The 21210-nt window shown below is 50.7% G+C and overlaps 1 protein-coding gene across 2 annotated transcripts in view; it reads left to right on the top strand.

The window, feature by feature from the left end:
- Window positions 1-19594, top strand: part of RAI2 (retinoic acid induced 2) — a 35649-nt gene extending 16055 nt beyond the window's left edge. The window contains exons 1-2 of one of the 2 annotated variants that reach the window (XM_048066768.2): window positions 515-1160; window positions 17463-19594. In XM_048066768.2, the coding sequence (XP_047922725.1) occupies window positions 17567-19213 (1647 nt within the window). In that variant the 5' untranslated portion in view covers window positions 515-1160; window positions 17463-17566 and the 3' untranslated portion in view covers window positions 19214-19594. Of the gene's footprint in view, window positions 1-514; window positions 1161-17462 lie in introns of those variants that run through there. The other variant, XM_066981395.1, reaches the window with a different exon arrangement.
- The last annotated feature ends 1616 nt before the right edge of the window (window positions 19595-21210 follow it).

Here is a 21210-nt window from a genome sequence, read left to right as displayed (position 1 = left end):
ATGCTAGCTAGAAAGGAAACAATTTTACACATCAGCAATTTCTTATGATTAATAATATTATCCTGCCTTAATTGAAAAATGGGCTGGGGCCCTAAAGAAAAAATTAAGCTGCAGGAATTAGTATCTAACCTCTTTATGATGAATGTATATTTTTACACGCTGCATATTACTTATTACTGTCTGTGCTTTTAGAAATAATGCAGTGTATTGTAATAAAAAATCGTCCTGTGTTGTTTGTAGTTGCGTGGCACCGTGCTGTCTGGCTGACTTGACTTTAAGAGCCCAAATGCTCGGGTAGAGTCAGTGTGAGGATGCTGAAATCCTTTTAGAGGGAATTTATGTACAAATAGGAGAGTGATGTGCAGGCTCCGGGCTTTGCTATCAGTTGTTATTGCTGAGAGATACTCACAGGCAGCTAATACCAGACATAGCATTAGCGATAGTCAGCGTCAGTGCCTTTGTGGAAAGTCGGTAATAAAATAAGAGAGGGCTCCTGTTTGCGTGATTTTTAAACATCAGTGAATCATTTTACGCAGCAAGTCAATTGCTGCTGGGATGAGTTTGTGCAAGGGTCTTTGCGAACCACTTTCTCTACCTAAACAAAGCTGGAGAGGGAGCAAAAAAGCTGCTGCCGAAGGAGGGGAGGTCTGCCGTGCCCGGCGGGGAGCTGCAGCCGCCTTCTCCTCGGAGGACCACAGCTTCAGCAGCCCCCGGGCAGAGCGGCTCTGCAAGCACAGAAATGTGCGAGACGCGAGCGTAGCACCTCGAAGTGCAGACGCCCTATTCCCCCCACCTAGAGCTTGTAGATACTCCCATTAGCTTCAGTGCTGCCAACCCAAACATTGGAGCGTGGTGAGTCAAATCTCCCTGGAAACCGTGCGGTGAAGAACCTGTGCGTCTGGAGTCACTGGTGCTGCTGTGCGTCTCCGGCAGACAGGCGCGAGAAGCTCTCCTCCTCCTCCACCTCCTCCTCCTTCTTCACGTCCTCCTCTTCCTCCTCCCTCTCCTCCTCCTCCTCCTCCTCCTCCTCCTCCCTGGGGGAGCTGCGATGGCCGCGCTGCACAGGGAGAGCTGTAAGGAGGAGGAAAGGCCGGGCTGGGAGCGAGGCGGAGGATCGGCGGGTGCAGGATGCTCGCCTGAGGACTCGCCTGACATCAAAGGTCTGTTTGGCTACCTTCTCCTTTGTGTTTCGGCCAGTGTCCCTGTTATCACAGACAATGGGGAAGTCTGTGTTAAAGTGCTTCCTTCCATCCCTCCGTCCTTCTCCCCCCTCCCGCCCCCGTGTTCTTCGTCCCTGGAGGAAACGCTCATCTCTGCCAAGATCCTGCCTCGCAAAAGTAAACAACGTGAAATTACAATAAAATGTTGTGATTTGCTGGGCCTGACACTCGGGAGCTGCACATCAGAGAATTATAAAAAGGATCGTCTATAGATAGCCTCCGTGAGAGAGAAAATGTCTTTCATCTTGAGCGGGTTTCAGAACCGAGCACGAGGACAGGGTGGAAGAAGAAGAAGGGATTTCTTCCCCAAACCGTAAGGTCCTTAGGAGGTTTACATTGCAGCATCTGTCGACAGCTCGCTGACACGTCGGTGGTTGGCCGTCGCACGGTACTGCCAATATTTGGGGCTCTGCCGTTGTGTGCCCGTACGTGCTGTTGTTGCTTGATGTTTTAGGACCCGGTAGTGCACTGCAAGCCCCCCAGATGAATAACGTGAGCTGAAACTTGTTTCCTCCAGGGTTCTTCCAAATAGTTCAAACTACGGCAACCCTAAATGGAGGTGTAATCCCCAGGAGATGAGCTGCCTTGGACGCTTGCCAGTTTAGCAGGCTGGGTAATCTGCACTGTCATCAAGATTTGCGGATTAGCTTTAGTGAAGCTAGTTGGCTTTGACATTTCATTAGGGAAGTTTTCGGTAGTTTTTCATCCCTGGTCTTTCTGCTGTAAAATATAGATGATGTAGTTTTGTTATCCTTACACCTTTTAACATTTGTGCAAGTCGATACCGGGACTGCAAACATCTCTTATCCACTGAGGATTTTTTAAATCATTGCTTGTTTAGGAAAGACTAACTGGGTCAAAGGCTACTTTTGTAAAGGATCTGCTTTCCCCAGTGCTAACCAATAAATTTTCATCTGGGTAATGTAAGTAACCAAAATGTTACCTCCCGAAGAAGGGATAAAAGCAAACGCTACTTATCCTATAGCCTGCAAGTATTTTGAAAAGTGAACCAGAGTATCAATAAAATGGCCACTCATCAAGGTCTCACAAGAACCTTAGAGGACATTTATTTAAAAATCAAAATGCTAAATTTAGAGGAAAGAACTGTGCGTGTGAGAAGGCCGCATGTAGCAGTGACAGCACTGTAAATTGTCTGGAGGGTTCAAGGGACTGGGGAAGGACGCTGTGTCCTGAAGTCACTTGTTCCCAGCAGAGACGTCTCTGCTGATAAGAGCCAGTTGTTGTTTGTGATGACAATGATCGAGGAGGACAAGGTAAAGGCTCACCCCGTGAGCTCCTGCAGCGTTTTTCAGAAACCGGGATGTGGCCTGCCTTATTTATCATAGCTAGAAGCGTGCCAAGGTTTTTTGCCTGCTGTAGAGCATGGGTGCTTGTCCTTGGAGCTTCTTTTGCAATCTCCCTAATGCCTTCCCAACCTCTTCTCCACAAATGCACCCATGGGTGCGATACTTTTGGGGAAGCCAGGAGGGGTTCATCACACCAGGCCTGCGAGGGGTCAGCAGGGCCAGCAGGCTCCACCTTGCAGCAGGGGTCTGGGAGAAGGAGAGAGGTCCTTGTCCTTTGGCCGTGCTGCCTCCTCGTTTCTGCCTTGCTCCCCTTTGCTGGTACCGGCTGGCATCTCGTGCTTTCCTGCCTGCCTGTGCTTCTGTTGCAGAGCCTCTGAAGCTGTGAGTGAAAAGTAAAATTCAGATAAAAAATTATTTACCTTGCTCTACTCAGACTAAAAAAATACAAATAGAATTTACATAAGTGTTGGATGGAATTTTTTAGGGCTTCAGCAATTATCCATCATTTATGTCATGGTAAACTGAATGTGAAGAGACCTTTGTAGATCTGGAATAACAAGTAGTTGAAGTGAACCGCTGCGGAGTATTTCTGTGAGAATTTACTTTAGTGAGAGGGGCACGTACAATCAGCAGAAATGCATCCTACATAAATGGCTAAACACCTTGCAGATGTAGAGGTCTTGATTTGGGATAAAGCACCATTTCCTGCAACGTGCATTCCTGCAGTCCAAAAGATGGAGAAAGAGAATATAAGTGTGTGTGTGTGCATGTGCAGATACATGCTGTTCCTGTTGAAGGCAAACATCAATTTTGATGATCTGAATATTGATATAGCAGTTTAGAAATAGTTTGTCCAGGGAAGGTGTTTGCACTGTTGTATTTACCAGCCCAATGAAATCAGACAACCTTTCAATCCATAAATCACAGTACAGTATTTGCCAATCCAATTTCTATGGTTGCACTGAGCAAGCAACACTATCCAAATAATGTTATTTAATCAAAGTAATAAAACCAAAAAACTGTATTGATTCTCCTTTGGCTTTTTCACGTTCTTGTTAATTTTGGCCTTAGAATATATGTTGATGTTTTTCAGCTTCCATTTTAGTTAGTTACTTTATTTCTAAGATTGGAGGCTTTTTGCTAAATCATGGTAACCCTTTGCTTTAAAGCTTGGGACATTCTCCGTGGTGTTTACAGGTTGAGTGTAACACACCCTTTCTAACCATTTTTGCTGTTTTGCTGATATGAGAATTTGAAGCACAAAGAGGGTTTACACAGGCCACATGAATTTCTGGCTTCAAGGCAACGATATGAAATTTTGAATGTCTTAGTAAATGACACCATGCATTTAAAGTTGGTTTTCAGTCATCTCAAGGTAGTTTATGGTGTAAGGACGACTCCAGTACAATATTCTCTTCTTCTAGTAGACGAAATCCAAGGGGATTTTATGTGGGAGTGACTACAGACAGAAAGTAGCATATTTTTTTCAGGAGCCTTAAACATTGCCTTTGATGTATTTTCAGTCAGTGCAACCTCGTCTCCTGTTATTTTAGCTGACAACAGTGCCCTGGGACTCCAGGTAGATGCTTACTGCCACTGTCCGACCACTTCCTTCAGACCTTCACACCCAGACCTTGGGGAGCCCAAGGAGGGCTGTGGAAGAGCGCGTGGGTCTGCCTGAGGACGCCTGTTTGCCTGACCTGCCTTTTTTGCAGTGCAGCCAAGACGCCACAATTCTTATCCAACTTTCAAAGTTATGGTAATTCATCACTTCCTCAGTTGTGGCCAGAGGTATTTTTCATCCATCTTCGGCAGCTGTTGGAGAAAGACAGTAGACATCTCACAGTGAGGCTTGGTTCTGCAAGCTAAGGGCATTGCATCAATCAGCGGCCCTTTATTTTCACTCCCTCTGTATCTTCCCCAATAAACTCAAATTTCCATCCCCTCTGTTTCAGGTGTTCTTTACAGCTTCGTGCATCTTATCCCTTGTGTCAGCAGCTCTAGTTTTTTTTTCCTCAGTTCCCCTCTTCATCTTCCCTACAGCAGTCACACTTTTTTTTTTTTTTGGACATTTTCCTGCCCAGAGGTCCCTGCGTTGGGCCCCGCACCATCTCACTCTTTGCAGCAGGCACCGTGTGTCCCCAGAGCTGGGTCCTCCTGGTCTCACTGTCGGTGGCAGGTCTCCATGTGCTCCCACTTCCTTCCACTGCAGCCACTCCTGAGGATAAATCATGAGGAACATCAACGGAGTGGGCTCTCCAGGGAGGATGTGTGAAGGATGAGATGAGTGGTGGTGTTTGGTGGCTGCTATCAAGTGGTCCTTTGATCTGGAGACAACCCAGAGGTCCTTGCAGTTCTGTGATGCAGATGTCAGGAGCTCTTCATCTCATCCCCCTTCCCTCTCTTTCTGCCCCTTGCTTCAGTTTTTTTGGGACATGCTCCTGACCCCGTGGGCCGGGTGTCCTGGCTGCTCACTGAGGTCGCTGCGCTCCTGGAGTCCATCCAGTACGCCTCTCCGAAGCTGTTCCGCAGAAGTCCCACCACATTGAAGGCAGAGTTTCACAGCCTGTGGGACCTAATACTAGGGTTAAATGCATTTTTCCCTCAGGATCAGCAGCAGACTTCTGAGGTGGTTGAAGAGAAGAAACTGGTCATGCTTACCTGCAAGAATCCCAAGCCTGTATGCAATCCTTTTTTCCAGCCATATTTGCAAGTAAAGGGGTGCAAGTGATTTCAGATCGTCTGAAGGATGATGTGGCAACCTGACCTTGTAAATGTGCTGAACGACGGTTGCGTGCAGACACTTGTGCTCTCTGGTCAGCATGGTTGTCATCCCTGGCTTAAAAATAGCTCTTGTTTTTTCTTTGTTTTACCCCCCAAATCTACTCCCCGACGGAAGCTGTGCCTGTCGCATGTTTAAAACAGATTTTCTTCACTGTGCGTATGGAGGAAGGTAGAGGAAGTGATAAATCTCTAAAACCAGCGTGATAAAACAAATCATCTCTAAGGGCCAGACACTGAGCCTTTCCCTCACTCAGTGCCTTGGTCTGTGGCTGCCCCACCGACGGTAAGGTGACCACTGCTTCAGCGGGATGAAAGTGCCAGAAGATGGCTCTCGTCATCGGGCAGGGATGGCAGGGAGTGAAGCTGTACGTCACCAAATCCAGCGAGTGACTGGGGTGCCATCTGCCAGCAACAAATAGATTTGGGGAACTGGAGGAAGAAAATCCACCGTGGTTGGAAGAAAATAAATAACAACTTGGGGGGGTTGAGAATTTATGGCTTTTCTTCCCGCTAATAATCTGAAGAAAATCCATCATCCTTCCTCCCCGGTTTTGACACGGGAAATACTTTGTAGTCAGTTATTTCCTGCACTCCCTGTTAGCATCAAATCGATAACAGGGTCAAACTACCAACTACACGCTCACCCCTTTCTTTCCCTGTGCTGCTGCTGCTTGGAGCTGGGGAGCAGCTGGCTGCAGATCTCAGCGGTGTGGCTTCTGCAGCCTCATGTGTCCGTGACGCCGATGCCCTGCAAACTGCGGGACAGCGGTTCAGCTTCTCTTGTAGAAGCTCTAGGCCACCTCTGGGCAGGCACCGAAGGGCTCCAGTGGAGGCTGGAGAAGAAAGAGCGGATGCTTTCTGCTTGCCATCGTCCCCCCGCTGCCGCAGACCATCTGCGAATCTCCGAGGCGCGCTCGTCTCCTGAGTCACATCCGTGTCACCCACCGGGCAGCGTGGTGCTGGGGGATGTTGTTCTCGCGTCACAGGGATATTTTCGGGCTTTCTTCTCACTGTGACCTTTCAGCCTCCTACCACGTTTCCTGTGAGAATGGGAGCTTGTCCTTTCCTAAACAACGTCTTGGTTTCTTCGGGCGTTTTCCAAGACAATACGCATGAAAGGCAAGCCAGGACTGCTGGAAAAACTATGTTAGGTGTCTCTTCTGTCTTCTGAACATCACCTGCTTGAATATTTCTGTCCTGATAGAAGGGTTTGAGAGTAGACATCAAAACAGGTTTCCTTCTCCCCCACCTTCTGTCATGACCACTGCATGGCCAAGAAATGCCACCTCTCCAGCAGTCGGGCACGCGGGCAGCCCTGCTCCCTGAATGGCAAGTGGACCACCAGCAACCACGTTCTTGATTTTAAATGATGCCATTGAAGAAAATTTCATCCTAATGTTCTAATGGTCTCAGTTCTTTTTTCTATACCTGAAATTGCCAATTAAACAAAATCATTTCTGGTGAGACAAAAAATAAAAAAAAGTCCTAGCCCCTTTTGAATTAAATTGTAAGCAGGTCTGTTTTCCTCTTGGCTCAGTCAAAAGATTTTTATTTGATAACGTTCAGATTTTTACCCACCAAACACCATAATTCTTTTGGTTTTAATTAAAGATTTTTTTCCTTTGCACTAGACTGATGCTAAACTGGATTCACTAAATCTTCTTATGCTGTAAGTAGCAGTGACCCAGATAAACACATTTAAAAATTCAACTACTGAAACTACACTGTGTTGCCTTTGTAATATGCAGCGAGAGAAATCTAAAATAATTCTATAAATTTACAAGGGCGGCATGCAGCTTCGAATCATTAAAAGTAGATTCATAGACTAATTTAATTCTTCTAAATTACATGCACAAACCTGCAGGAAAAAAAAAAAAAGTGTTACTTGGTTTGGAGTCAGATGCTTGAAAGTTACAAAGAGGCCCTTGAAAAAATTACTTTTTCCTTCTGCATCAGTCCTTTTTCAGCGTAACAGAGGCCTTTTGGAAAAGAGGGGCTCATTGTGTACTTACGAATACATCCTACTGCAGCCACACAGAGCCATGAACACAGGTAACCACGAAGAGGCTGCATTGCTTTGCTTCTCAGCGCCCAAGCTTGCAGCGCTGGTGGTGTTTTGGTGTCAGGGCTGGATCCAGCCGAGCCAAGCTCACCGCCCGCCCAAAGGCATGGCCTGGGGGAGACGCCATTGACAGACATGGGTCAAGACATGGACGTGAAGACGTCTTCATTGACTGTATCAAGATGAGGACATCAAGACTCCTCCATTGAATGGATCAAGACATGGACATCAAGACTTCTCCATTGAATGAATCAAGATGTGGACATCAAGACTTCTCCACTGAATGAGTCGAGACATGGACATCAAGACTTCTCCATTGAATGGATCAAGACATGGACATTGCCAAAGCGCCTTGTTTGCCTAGGTTTAAGCAAACCCTTTCCAAGGCCCCCAAAACTGTGGTTCAACAGTGAGTGACAGGATGCTACCGGTGGTTTCAGATGTTAATTTTGTGTGTTTTCTGCCAGATCAGGGGATGGAGGCAGCACTGGGACAGCCGCCGGTGCCATGGCCCGCCAGCTGGCCACTCAAGCCCTGCTGGTCCCCGGGTGCTGGCAGGGAGGGCTGGGGGGCATCTCTCGCACCCTATAACTTGCCCAAACGCGGACGTTCACATTTCTTTTGTTTTTGTGAATTTTTAGACCACAGAGTCAGCTGTGTTTACACATGGAAGAAATATATGCTATCGGGGACAATCGGATAATAAACAGCCTTTAATTAGCACAAAAGATGCAATGGGACCTAATCCCTCAGTGCCTGTTTAGACAGCCAAACCTAAACAGCAGGGTCCGTCACCCCACCACACTGCTCTGGGGAGGCCGAGGGGAACCCCAGGCTGCTGCTGCCATCCCAGTACCCACAGCTGGGTGATGGTGAGGGGCTCAACCCAGACCAGGGACCGCATCCTGATCCAGGGGTGGTTTGCAGTGAATGAAGATGCTGCCCCCTGTATTCAGTGGGTGCTCAATGGCTTGGGTTTTGAGCAGTTTTTTCTTTTTTTTTGGATTCCTCATAGGTAGATCCAGGCTGTTGAAAGCTGCAAATACAGAAAGGAAGCCAGGGAAAGAGAAGAACTTATAACTAACTGCTATAGTTGTTGGTACAAAAGTTCAGCTTTAATCACTACAAGGACAGCTAGGCTTTACTGGATGTACATCCCACTGGTTGACTTCTTTGGAGATTTCCCCCCACATTTAATTAATTTTTGGTAGCAGCATGCTGCTCCCTTGCTTCCTCTGGTTAGCATTAAGTGATAAAACTGCAAATGTCAAATGAATCATCAGTAGCACCCATTGATTTTCCAAGCTTAATCCCAGCGCAGAAGACCCTGGGGTGGCAGTGGTACCCCTCGCTGGCAGCTGCCCCCCAGACAGGCTTCAGTGGGGCTGACCAGCTCCACAGCCGCCCCCAGCACACCAGACTGAGGGAGACACAATGAGCTAGGGCATGGTTTGGCCATGGAAACTCTTATTTTGTGTGTGGTTTGCTTGGCATCCCCAGAGGGAGAGCCCATGGGGATGTGCTCCTCTGCGGCACAGCATCGCCGCAGCAGGCACCAAGGTGGCCTGCAGGATGACGACTGACAGCAAAACAATTTGCTCCAGAGCTGCACCAGTGTGCTGAGCCATCCCTGTCCCTCTGGGCGTCTTTCTGTGCTGCCTCCCGAGGCTGAGCGGCACGGCTGAACGCCAAACCTCCCAGCCAGGCTATCAGAGTGGCCCGGCGATGTTCCCAGAGGACTTACAGTCAATGATGATGGATTGCACTGATCCATTAATGCAGCGGTCTCATCTGGGAAAGATGTAATTGCCGCTCCGTGTCCCACCGTTTCTGTAAGTTTTTCGGCACATGTAATAGCGCACGCCGCGATGAGAAGGGCTGGTGACGAATGCTGCAGTAAATATGTCAGGGGCTCCGCGCCCCATGGCAGCACGCTCCCATCCTGCTGCCAGCCGGCCGTCGGTGAGGTGGGGAAGCGATAATCACAAAATCTGGTGTGACGTTCATCATGATGGATGCGTTCTCCGAAGGTTTGATGGAAAAGCATGGGCAGTACCGATCTTGTGTCCTCTTGCAATGCACATCTGCAAAATAGGTTTGCGTTGGCTGGTTCCTGGTGTCGGGGAAATAATATTTACTTTTAGACCTCGATGGGAAGGGATGAACAGGAAATCTGGGGGAGCACAGCTGCAAGGAGCAGCAAGCGGGGCGTGCGCCTCCCTGGAGCCATGCTGCTGTAGTCCAGCCGGTGGAAACCTGCTGAAAATCAGTGAGGTCTTCTCATTGCACACATCGACGGGGCAGGGTGGCATCCCATGCTGGTGTTGTCTTGCATTCAGAGAGCTGGCATCTCACGCATGATGGCAGGACCTAGGAAACGGGTCATCTCTGCCTCTCCACATCAGACCAGGAAAGGCTCAGTGCAGCCGCCGGGGTGAAAGGCAGCGTGTAAACGGGTGTGAAAGGGAGAGGGAACAATGCCTTTTTCCTCACATCGCAGGAATCCTGTGTTTTTCTGTCTTTTAAACAAAATGCCCGTGGCTGTTCACAAATTCTTGCAAGGGTGAAAATAAGGGGCTGTTTTTTCTTGAAAGTTTTTCCAACCACGTAGTTTTAGATAGGGTGGCACAAGAACAGGGCGAGTTTGAAATCTGACGTGGGTGTGCTTTCTGCTTGAGGATCAGTGCCGGCATGATGCTGATGAAATGCTGGGGTTGGTGAAGGGGTCAGTGAGAGGGAGAGTCCAGGGAATCTGGAGCGATGAATACAAAGCTTGAACTGGCAAGCTGAACGAGCATTGGGTTACTCGAGTCAGTGGGGGAGGATGAAGCCTTAAACAACCACATTTTGCACTGCAGAAGGGAAGAGTCTACCCTTTTGCTCCCCAAACAGCACCCTGGTACTCATGCACCTTGGTACCTGACCATGCCCCTGAGTGAGACCCTGCCCACAGGAGGAGAGAAGCTGGTGGCTCCGTGTTGGGTTCCCCGTGCTAGGTCTTCTCATTTTGCGCCTGGATTCAGGTGCTGGTTTTTGACATGCAGGGCTTGGAGGCTGTGCTGCTTATGCTTTCCTGTAGAGCATGACAATATCTGTGTTGCTGATACCCATCAAAGCCACAGGTGGGAATAAGGGGTTGCCATTTTGTGGTAGCTGGGTGGCACGAGTGCCTGTACATAGCCATGGGCACCTTCTTACCTGTGGTCTCAGGCAGGAACGTTTGTACGTCACCAATAAGGGTCAGCATGCTGTGGAGGGTTCGATTTTTACCTGGTGCTGCTTTTCTTCTGATTCTTTATTTATTGAAGGCAGGCTGTGTGTTGGGGCAGTGAGAGGTCATGTGAAAGTCTGGCTTTTGGTTGATGTGAGTTTCCCAAGTGTCAGGATTAGCAGTTCCAACACCCACGATGTCAAACTGCAGTCACAAACTGACTTCTGTGCATTCATCCCTGTGGCCCCGAGAAGGTCCAGAGAGGAGGGCCAGGCATGTGGAGGTGCTGGGGTGGATGGGGTGCCCGTGGTGCTGGTGGCACCTCCCTTCCTTCTGAGCTGCTGGACCCGTGGAGGGTTGCTCTGGTGGGCATCGCTGGTCAGGAGGCACCTGAAGATGTTGAAACATTGTGGTGCAGTGGGGCCAGGGTTGGGTGTTTCACCTGCAGAAGAACCATAGCAGCTTAAAAATGGATTTTGATTTGATCTGGTTGGCTGAGACGGGGTGCACGTGGGGGTCCCCATCACGTGTAGCCAGGAGTGACACGGTCACCTCAGCCAGAAGGGACAGGCAACGGGGGCAGCCTTTGTCACGCCAGTTCTTGCTGGGGTAATGGGAAAGATCAAGTGAATGCAAGAAAAACATCTGAGCCTGGGGTCAGGGAACTGCGTCAGGACAGGACAGCGAGCCGAGGGTTTCTGAGTGGGGAACAATCCTCTGCCGAGGAGCTAATGAGGCTTTGAAGTTGTTTAACTGACATCAAACTCTGAAATCCTTTGCAAGAACTGCAATGCTTTGAGGACTGATTAATAAAGCTCTTGACTGGGAAAGGAGCAAATATTTTATCAGGCTGAGTGCTTTTTGTTGCGGGTTTGGGGGGAAGCGGGACGGGCAATTACATTTAATTGGTATCCGTCCCCTCCTGTTATCATTGGGGTATCGATTGCTGGGAAAACAGAATGCATGTTTTCTAAAATTTACTGTAAAGTAACGGCTCTCTTGTTTGTTTTGTTTAGCTCTGTGCTCTCAAAACAGCTCATTTTTCTTTGCTTTGCTGGCAAATACAATGTTTTGATTGAAACCGATACCAAATAATCAGTTAAAGGGGATATTTAATGTCAGGAAAAATTGTTTAAAATATTTTTTCCCATAGGAAAATCATGCAGTTCGCTTTTCAAGCCTAAGAAGCCTCTTAATGCCAGCACAAGCCTCCATTCTCCCTGTGGCCTTGCTCCAAAAGCACACACGTGGGCGCAGCGCATGTGTAGGCACCGTGCAGGCCAAGGTATGGTGAACCTCGGGAGCTCCGGTGCCAGCGCTGTCCCATCCAGTTTTTCACTTTTAATTTACAATTTTTGAGGCTGCTGCCGTCTCGCCACCCCCGCAGGGTGCTGGGGGAGCAGCCAAAGGTGCGCGATGGGGCCGGGAGGCTGGGGGGAAGCAAGGCAGGACTTCCTGGCAGCGAGCATCCCCTGGGAGCACGCATCCCTCCTGTCTGGCTCCCAGGGCGCTGGCAGCGTGCGGGGCACCGAGGCGCCCACCCCAGCACGGCGCCGCAGCCACTGATGTCCTGGACCCCGGTGAACGCGTGGCGGCGGTGTGGAAGGGGAGCTGTGGCAAAGGGATGCTCCCACAGCCCTTCTCTGGACAGAAACGGGGAGCGTGGAAGCCGCAAGAGCCTGCGAGGTCGAAGGGATGTCACCGGCCTCGGCGGCACGTGACTCAGCAGTAATTACGGCTGGCAAATTTATATTTGTCCTTCGCGTGTCAGGTTTAATGCATCAGATCGCCGTGCGCTGTCTGAGGGTGGGCTGGGCTTGCTGCAGGCTAAGCAGGCTGCTGCTGGCAGGGCGTTTCTGTAGTACGCTAAGGGGGGGAAGTAAACCACATCTGGAAAGGTTTTCTTCTCAGAAACTTGCTGCAAGGTCCTTCCCACCACGACAGCCTAGAGGTAGAAGGGATGTGCGCTGGAACGTGTGGTGGATGTGAGAGACTTGAGCAGCTGGGAATAGCGAGATCAATCTCAAATAATTTCAGAAGGGTCGTGCTTTCATAGAGCCGGTCTGTACCCAGTCCTATACACCGCGTCACTGGTGGTCATGCTGAGAGCGGGAGGCCTTTAGCAGAGAGTTACACGTGGTTATCAGAGTATCCTGCGTGGAGCAGGGGGAGGGAAAATGCACCTGGCAGTGCAGCGGCGCGCCATCCCCATTACGCTTTGGACACGCCACAGTTTTGGCTGTGAAGGGAGGTTTTTTGCAAGGCCTTTCAGTTGGGTGTAAGAGTTCAGTACAGGTTGAAGTTTGTCAGGCCAACGCTCCGTTCATCCCCCAGCGCTTACTGTCTGTCTCGGGTATGTTGCCCTTGGGAGTGAAGGCACCGGTTTCAGGTCTGTGACAGGATTTTTTCTTTAAATTGGCCTGATTTGTTTTAAAATGAGCAGAAAGTGAGTTCTCTCCTCCCCAGAACGGATTGTGAACTACGGGCTGTTGACAACAGCAGTGCAGTTGGCCAATCTATTACCCTCGCCCGGCTCACGCGCGGGCCCACTCGGTGCTTCTCAGCTGAACTCCTTAAAAGACTGAGGCATGATCAGGCAGTCAAAGCGCCGCCTCGCAGAGCGATCACGCTTCATGCCTAAGTGGTGCGTGGCCTTGTCGCAGCGCCATCCATTACAGGCCATTTTGTGCTGCCGTAATGATTTGCTTTCCCTCCGGCTCCCCCAGGGCTGAGCAGCCTGGATGGGAGCCGTGACACAAACAGGCTTGTGTCCTGGAGGGATCCATCACGCAGCGGTGGCGCTGGGGAAATAAAAGAGTACCTGTTGCATTAGCCGCCTCGCATCCTTCTTGCTCCTCGGGCGTCTCCTGGCGTTGTCTGACGAGATGCTTTTATTTCACCTGCCCCTCGGCAGCGCCCAGCTCACTGCCCGCCACAAGAAGTAAGGGGCCAGCACAGAGGCACGGGGAGCAAAGGCTGCGGGCATCACGCATCGAGCCCCTTTCTGGAGGTGACAGGGCTGTGTTTGGGGTCTGTCTGTCAGCTGGCAGGAGGACGAAGGGCCGGTTGCCTTAACAGACACCCTGTGGGGGTCTCCTCCTCTCCGAGGGGGTCACCACCAGCCTTCCCAGTGCCTCTGCACCCAGCCGACACGGCAACTCCAGCAGTGAAAGGTGGGGATGTGTTAGCCTGCTGTCGGCTGCGTTGACAACAATGGGAAGCCTTTGCTCCTGTAGGGAGGGCTGCAGCGATACAAAACAAAAGTCACGGGATGCAAGATGATTTATAGGTCCTTGCTCTGTCAGTACGTGCCCTGGTTGCCCCCTTGCTTATTTACCGCAGGCGGATGCAGCAAGATGGGATGGGCTTTGGCTGCTGAGGACAGGCAGGTCCAGCTCGAGGTCCTTACACAACCCAATTCTCACAAAAGCTAAAAACAAGCAGGCTGCGTGCATGGTCTGAGGGTGCACCAGGGCACATGGTGGCGGGGTGGCAGGGGACTGGGGCTCTCAGGAGCTGGCGCCATGCTCCTGAAGGTCAACACTGAGGACAGGGCTTCTGGCAGGAAGATCAATGGCAGCAAGCAGTGAATTTTGGCAAAGTAGTGAAGTCCAAATCTGGCCGTACGTTTCTCCCCAGGCTGTTCCATTAGGTCAAGAAATCGAACCGGGCTACGTTGGAGCACCAGGACCATTGCATGCGTTGCATCCGCAGAGGCAGTGTGGAGTGCTGCGGTCCCACACAACAGCCCTGAGAAAAGTTTGCGGCACGGCCATCAGCAGGGGATAAAAAAAACATGCCAGAGTTATCGCCGCCCTTTTAATGGCATTTCTGTATAGCTAACATATCATTTCCTGTAGAGTTACACACATCATTGCCTAGTGCCATGAACTTAACTCTTATCAGCACCCCGGTGGGAAAACCCCAGATATTTACAATAGCTTTCTTTTCAGAGTTGCAAGCTTATTTTCAATTAAAACAAACAGCAAATTAAATATTAAATAGATAAGTAGGGAAAGGAAAATTAATTGATTTTCCGACACTGAGGTGGGGTAGACAGAGGAAACTTAAGGCAATTTCACTGAATTGTATTGCCTCCCTTTGCATTTATTAGGTACATGAAACTAAGTTCTAAAAACTGGGTAACTCTTAATGTTTCACGCGCGGCGAAGCAGCAGTCATCAAAGAAAAAAGCAGCACATGCTTCAGGTTGGTGTATATTAAAGGGGAAATGTGGTAGAGCTCTCCCTGTTAATACCAAGGTTGGAAAATGCAGTTCAGTTGGAGTCCTCTCCACGCCGGTGTGTGTTTTTGTACCCTGTGCTCGCTGCGCATCGCGTAACAAAGGGAGTCGGGGAGCCACAGGACAGCTCGTTGGGCAGCTTCAGACTGTCTCTCGGCCCCACAGCTCCAATGTTGTTGGAGAACAACATTTGGCCATGCCTTAAAGTTAAAAAAAAAAAAAAGGCAACAAGGGAAAGCAGGCATCTCTTCAAGGTGTCTGATGGTGATGGATGAGCTCTTCTTTCCCTCGTCTAGATATTTCCTCTGCCCTGTCGCTTTTTAAAGCAGCAGTGGGGGATTTTATTATGTTTTATACTTTCATCCTCTGTGGTTATCTGTCTCTCTCTCCGTGGGTCTGTACAGCATGCTAATCCCTCAAGGCTCTTACACAGCATAATTTTCATCTTAATTTTTCTATTTCTCAATGTTAAACGGCTTTGCCAGGGGAATAGAAGGTCATTTCCTGTCCCCACCAGATCATTCGTTTTCTGTGAAAACACAGAGATCTCACGCTTTGCAAACAAACAGAAAAAATCAGAAATAGCCAGCGTAATTTGCAAAACACTCGTCCGTGCCGCAGAATCGAGAGGAGCAGCGGTGCTACTGTAAGTTGCAGAGGCTGCAGGGTTTGTAAATGGTTCTTTTGAAGAAAGAGGTTGTAGCAGAAGTATGAAATGGCTTTTTAATTCATTAACAAAACCAACAGTGTTTATTTCTTCAACTTGAATCTGCTGAGCACTCTCCTCATTGTCTTTATTTTTAGAAACGTTAGCTCTTTATTTTTCCAAACAAGACCGGCATGATTTTTTTTTTGGTACCACTACTTGTCACTTTCTGAATAAGTGATTTTATTTTTCTCCTGCCTTTCTGTGCTTGGGAATCTCTGCCTGCCTGCAGTCTGTTTCAGCCAACGCTGAAAAAGGAAACAAACAAAAAACCTCAGCCCTGTACTTGTGAATATTTTCTTCAGAACATTTCATGAGATGAGAAAAATCATGAATTATTCTCCCTAAGCCAGCAGCAGCAGGGGAAAATGAATGACTCATCTGTTTACTTTTAAAAATCCTTTTTAAAAAATCAGATGTGCCTGATGATAAATTATCAGAATTTTGCTCAACCAGCCCCGGCTATTAACTCCCGACATTGCTGGAGTCTCGCGCTCGCCATGGCATCGTGCTGCCAAGCCCAGGGATTTACAAGTCTCGGGAGAGACACTGAGATTTCCCGCTCCCCTGCCTTGGCCATGCTTTAGCCTTTGTTCGTGGGCTTGGTTTTTTTGTCTGTCCCCATTTCACTTGCAGGTTCTGGTGCCGCTCCTGCAGCCGTCTACACGAGCGGGTAATTTATGTGAGTAGCAGAGCCAGTGGAGCTATTCGGGTGTGTTCGGACAGGGATATATCCCAAGGCCCGGGCTCCTCACGCCCATTTCAGTGTCCTGCTGCCCTCCGTCTCGTCTCGCCCGAGCCAGGGCCGAGCCAGTGCGGTGGTGACAGCATGCAGTTCGCTCTTGGGTAGCAGGATGCAATTGCGTGCAGGTGAAAAATGTAAATTTGGGGTGCTTTTGGTGCTTCCCCATGGTAACAGAGTTAAAAATGGACAAGTTTCCATGGTGATTATTACCGCAGGATGCGCTGCTCACTTCAGGAGTGGCACAGGCGGCGTGGCGGTCCTCCAGGCAAAGTCTGCAGGCGTAAATTATTTACCCTTCTAAATAAATGAATGCACAGCATCATTATTTATTTTTTTTTTTGGAGGGGGGGCAGGGTGTTCATCTTTGTAGGAAATAAGCTGCAAATTTCACTGCCATCACAAACAGGAACAATCTCTGCCCTTTTTTTCCATTGACATTTGCTTGGTTTAGATGAAAGCGTGGGCTGGCAAAGTAGATTTGAAGTCGTTTTGATTTTTATTCCCGGTGTCTTTTATTGAACCAGGTGTCTGGTTCGAGCGACTGCCCGCGTTGAGCTGGGCAGGTGCCGGGTTTTGGCTGGGTTTTGCTTTGGGCTTCTTCCCATCGGGGGGAGCGTGGCCGGGCTGCTTCGTGACCCGTCGGAGGTGCCACACCGATGGCCTGACCCGTGCTGGTGAATCCCTGCAGGACAAACAAGGGGCGGCTCCTGCAGGGGAACCGAGGACCCTCTGCCCACGGCGGAGCATTTCGGAGCTGTGTATTTTTAGAAATGTTTGTTTTTGTGCTTTTGCTGAGTTAAAGCAGTGCGCTGTCTCTGGGCTCTGCCGTACGCTGTCATTACGTGAAGCTTTGTTTAAAACTGTAAAACGCAGCGCCTGAGCCCTTGGGTTAGCCTGCCTGCAGGAGGGGTGGTGTCCTGACTGCAGTCAGCCCTGGAGTCCTTTTAAATTATCTGTGTTTACGGCTAAATATAAGTTCCTCAAAACTCTTTGTGCAGCACTCAGGGATGTCTGTATACACAGCATCTATGTATATATTACTGTAGTGCGTTGTGGAGCCGTTACCCTGAAGCGTGGAAACGTTTAACGGCCTTCCTTTGGCGACAGGGTCTTTCAAGGCAGTCGCAAATATTATGTTAAGGAGGAGATTTATGCAGTGCCTAAACCATGTTTCTGCCTCACAGGCCAAGCTATGTCGGTGCCGGTGCCCCTGGCAGCCCCGAGCCACGGTGGGTCCCGCTGATGGCGATGTGAGCGTGGCGCCCGCGGAGCCCCGAAGCCCTGCGACATGGAGGAGCTGTACAAGGAGACCCCGAACCTGCCCATGGACGTCACCAGCCCGCCGGCGGCCATGGCCAACAACAAGCTGGAGAACGGGGTGGCCCAGCTGATCACGGCCGAGGCCTGGAACATCAACTCGGCCGACCTGATGAAGAAGGCCCTGTCCCCGCTGGTGACCGTCCCCGCGCCCTCCATCCTGACGCCGCCGGCCGAGTCGCAGAGCGGGGTGGCACTGAAGGTGGCGGCCACCGTGCTGCAGCCCATCTGCCTGGGGGACAGCCCCGTCGTCCTGCCCATCCACCTGCAGGTGGCCGGCAGCGCCGCCCCGCAGATGCCGGCCGGCAACGCCACCCCCTACGTCATGACCACGCAGGGCCCCGTCCCGCTGCCCGTCCTCCTGGAGCAGCACGTCTTCCAGCACCTCAACTCGCCCCTGGTGCTGCCCCCCGGTGCTGCCTGCCCCGCCAGCCCCCTGCACGGCGGCCTCTTCCCGGGCTCCTCGGCCCCGGTCAGCCAGCCCCAGCTCCTGGACCCCAAGCCCGCCGGCCCAGGCCAGGAGCCCGTGCTGCCGCCCGTCTTTCAGACGCCAGGCTTCGCTGCCGTCCTGCAGGACCTCTTCCCCTCGGGGCAGGGCGCCCTGGGCTCGGCCCCCTGCCAGCCGCCCCCTGACTATACCGCCCTCCCGCCCCAGGCCTTCAGCTCGCCCCTGTCCCCGCTGGTGCCCCCCGCCACGCTGCTGGTGCCCTACCCCGTCATCGTGCCCCTGCCCGTGCCCGTGCCCATCCCCATCCCCGTCCCCATCCCTGTGCCCCACGGCGCCGAGTCCAAGGTGGCCCCCGACCCGCCCAAGCCCCCGCTTTTCACCCCGCAGCCCTGCAAGGGCACCCAGACCCCCCTGGAGAAGGAGGAGACGAAGCCCTTCGACCTCGTCCACCAGCGGGACTTCTCCCAGCTGAGCCGCCACACCGTCATCAAGATGGGCAGCGAGAACGAGGCGCTGGACCTCTCCATGAAAGGGCCGCCCGCGCCACGTGCCGGCGAGGCCGCGCCGCCACCACCGTCCCCCGAGGACGGGGCGCTGGACCTGTCCCTCGCCTCCTGCCGCAAGCCGGGGGGGCCCCAAGGGGAGGCGGCCGGCACCAGCCCCGCAGCCGAGGGCAGCCCCCCGGCCCTGCCGGCCGCCCCCTTCGCCCCCTCCAAAGCACCAGAGGCCGCGGGCAAGGCGGAGGTGAGGGCGGCGGGGCCCGGGCCGGGCGAGCTCCTGCGGCCGCCGCAGAAGTGGCTGGTGGAGCCGGCGGGGCGAGCGGCCTGCGAGCCCAAGGCCGGCGGCAACAACATCGAGATCGTCAGCACCTCGCAGACAGCCAAAGTCATCGTCTCCGTCAAGGACGCCGTGCCCACCATCTTCTGCGGCAAGATCAAGGGCCTGTCGGGAGTGTCCACCAAAAACTTTTCCTTCAAAAGGGACATGCCCCAGGACTCGGTGCTGCAGTGCTACGACGTGAAGAGCCAGCCCGAGCCCCGGGACAACGCCGAGGCGCTTAGGAAACCTGTAAAGAACAGGAGCGTAAAGCTAAAGAAAATGAACTCGCCCGAAATACACATTCTTCCAATCAAGAAGCAACGGCTCGCTGCCTTTTTTCCGAGAAAGTAAATTATGGGTTTTTAGAATTTTAAGATTATTATGGAAAAAAAAATAATAAAAAAGATGCACTTGGTTTTAAACTCATTTAAAACTTTAAACTATCTTTGTAAGTTATTTTTGGGGGAAGGGGGAGAGGAGCAGATGTAGAGTCCCTATAAGCTGGGTTTCTTTCTTTTTTTTTTTTTTTTGTTATTGAATTTTGACTTTTCATGGGAAACTGAATAAAAAGCAACCTATTTTTCAAGCAGATTGCACATTTTGCAGCTTTAATGGAGTAACGGATGAGTCAGAGGGGTAAGAGCTATTTTCACTGCCATAAAGTGCTTTGATGATGTAATTCTTCATAACGGTTAGAATGGAAATTTCAAAATAAATGTTTGTACGTGCTGATCGGCTGCGCTATCTCTGTCATTTCTGAAGTGCTTTCGCCACACGGAACAGGTCTGGCAAAAGTCTGTAAACCATAAAGCACTGCAGCTCACTTGTGACAGCCCTAAAATGTTAACAGCGCCAGGCTACGAAAAATTATCTTGTCCCGGGGCACGGTCGGAGAGCGCTTCTGAGCGGCCGGTGACGGTGCACCCGGACGAGCTTCGGAAAAGCCAAAGCGAGGGTTAGCGAGCGGAACAGCCCAGCGCAGGCCGAATGCCAGCTTCAGCGCCAGAGATGCAGCTTTAAAATGCTAAGTAACACTAGCAGCTATGTAAAAGAGAAAATCCTAAAATTCGGGGGAATTTGGTTGCCGCGGGGGGAAGGGTGGTGGTAAGGAAAAGTCACATAATTTTTCCCAGCCTGACTATAGATACATGGAAAAGTTGTTTATTGTTAGTTTTACAATTTTCTTTGATGGCTGAAGTCAATGCACATCCAAGAGCAGACTATGTAACTTTATTACCTGACAGTGTACAAGCCGCCCACGTCAATGGAGAAATGTGAATGTACAATTCAAATAAACGTTCTGGTAGGTGACGGTTTTGCACTTTGTGTGTGGAAATCAGCTGGAGACGCCTTCTTGTACATTGGCTGTTAAATTCAGGTGGCTCACGTCTAAAAACCCATCCCCAGGGAAGAAGGGCTGCGAGAGCAGGAGATCAATTCTGGGGGGGGGACACTGCCCGTGTGTGGCTATACCTGGTGGGTAGAAAAACTCTTCGTTATTATTTCAAATGCCATGTTCCCAGAACAGTGTTGTCTAAGCAAAAGGAGCAGTTGTAAACCCATCACCTGGGCAACGCAGCACACCAAGCGTGCCTTCCCTCACCCCTCAGCAGCCAAACTACTTCCAAGCCCCCTCCTGAGCAGCTTTGGGAAGGCCGTTGCAGTAGTTCTTGCAATAAGTTGGCCAAAGCAGCAGCTTCTGGCTTAGAAATCCCATCCTCAGGCGCTGGCGTCATCCCAAAATCTGTTGAAACTTGTGAGGAAGGTGCCAATTCACTATCCAGAAAATGCCCCTGGCTTCGGAAGTCAGGAAGGGCATTCTGCTGCTCTCTTTCTGGGCTGAGTTATTGCAGCCCTCTTGCTTAATATGAAAAATCAGGAATTTTCACATGGCAGGGATGCTACGCAGCATCAAATTCTGTCATACTCTCGCTTTTTAAATATTTTTGAAGCCTTTGTTTTTCCCCAAAGCTGCCAGAACCAGAGACATTCAGAAGAGCTTAAAGCGCTGATGGATTCATTAATGTTTTGCCATCTGACAGCAGTTTTTTAAATAATTTCGTTCTTAATTGAAAATGCTCTGCTACTTTGTTTTGTTCCTTCCAAGAAACTGCTGATGAAATGTGTCACTTCATGGCTGCTGCAGTGCTGAGGCTGAGGATTTCTAAACCCCTTGGGACGGCCGTCCCTGCTGTCCCTGCCCCGCTGCCTCCGCGGGGCCGGGCTCAGGGCATCGAGATCTTCTGAGAGTGGATTTTTTTTTCCAGGGCCATGCCAGGGCAGCGCCCGTCAGCGATGCTGGCTGCAGGTGCTGAGGCTTTTTGCCACAGGGGGCCTGGAGACTCCCC

This window comes from Anser cygnoides, chromosome 1 (assembly GCF_040182565.1).
Source record: "Anser cygnoides isolate HZ-2024a breed goose chromosome 1, Taihu_goose_T2T_genome, whole genome shotgun sequence".
In the NCBI taxonomy this organism is placed as follows: Eukaryota; Metazoa; Chordata; class Aves; order Anseriformes; family Anatidae; genus Anser; species Anser cygnoides.
The sequence above is the reverse complement of the archived record's forward strand: the minus strand, read 5'-3'. Positions and strand labels throughout refer to the sequence as shown.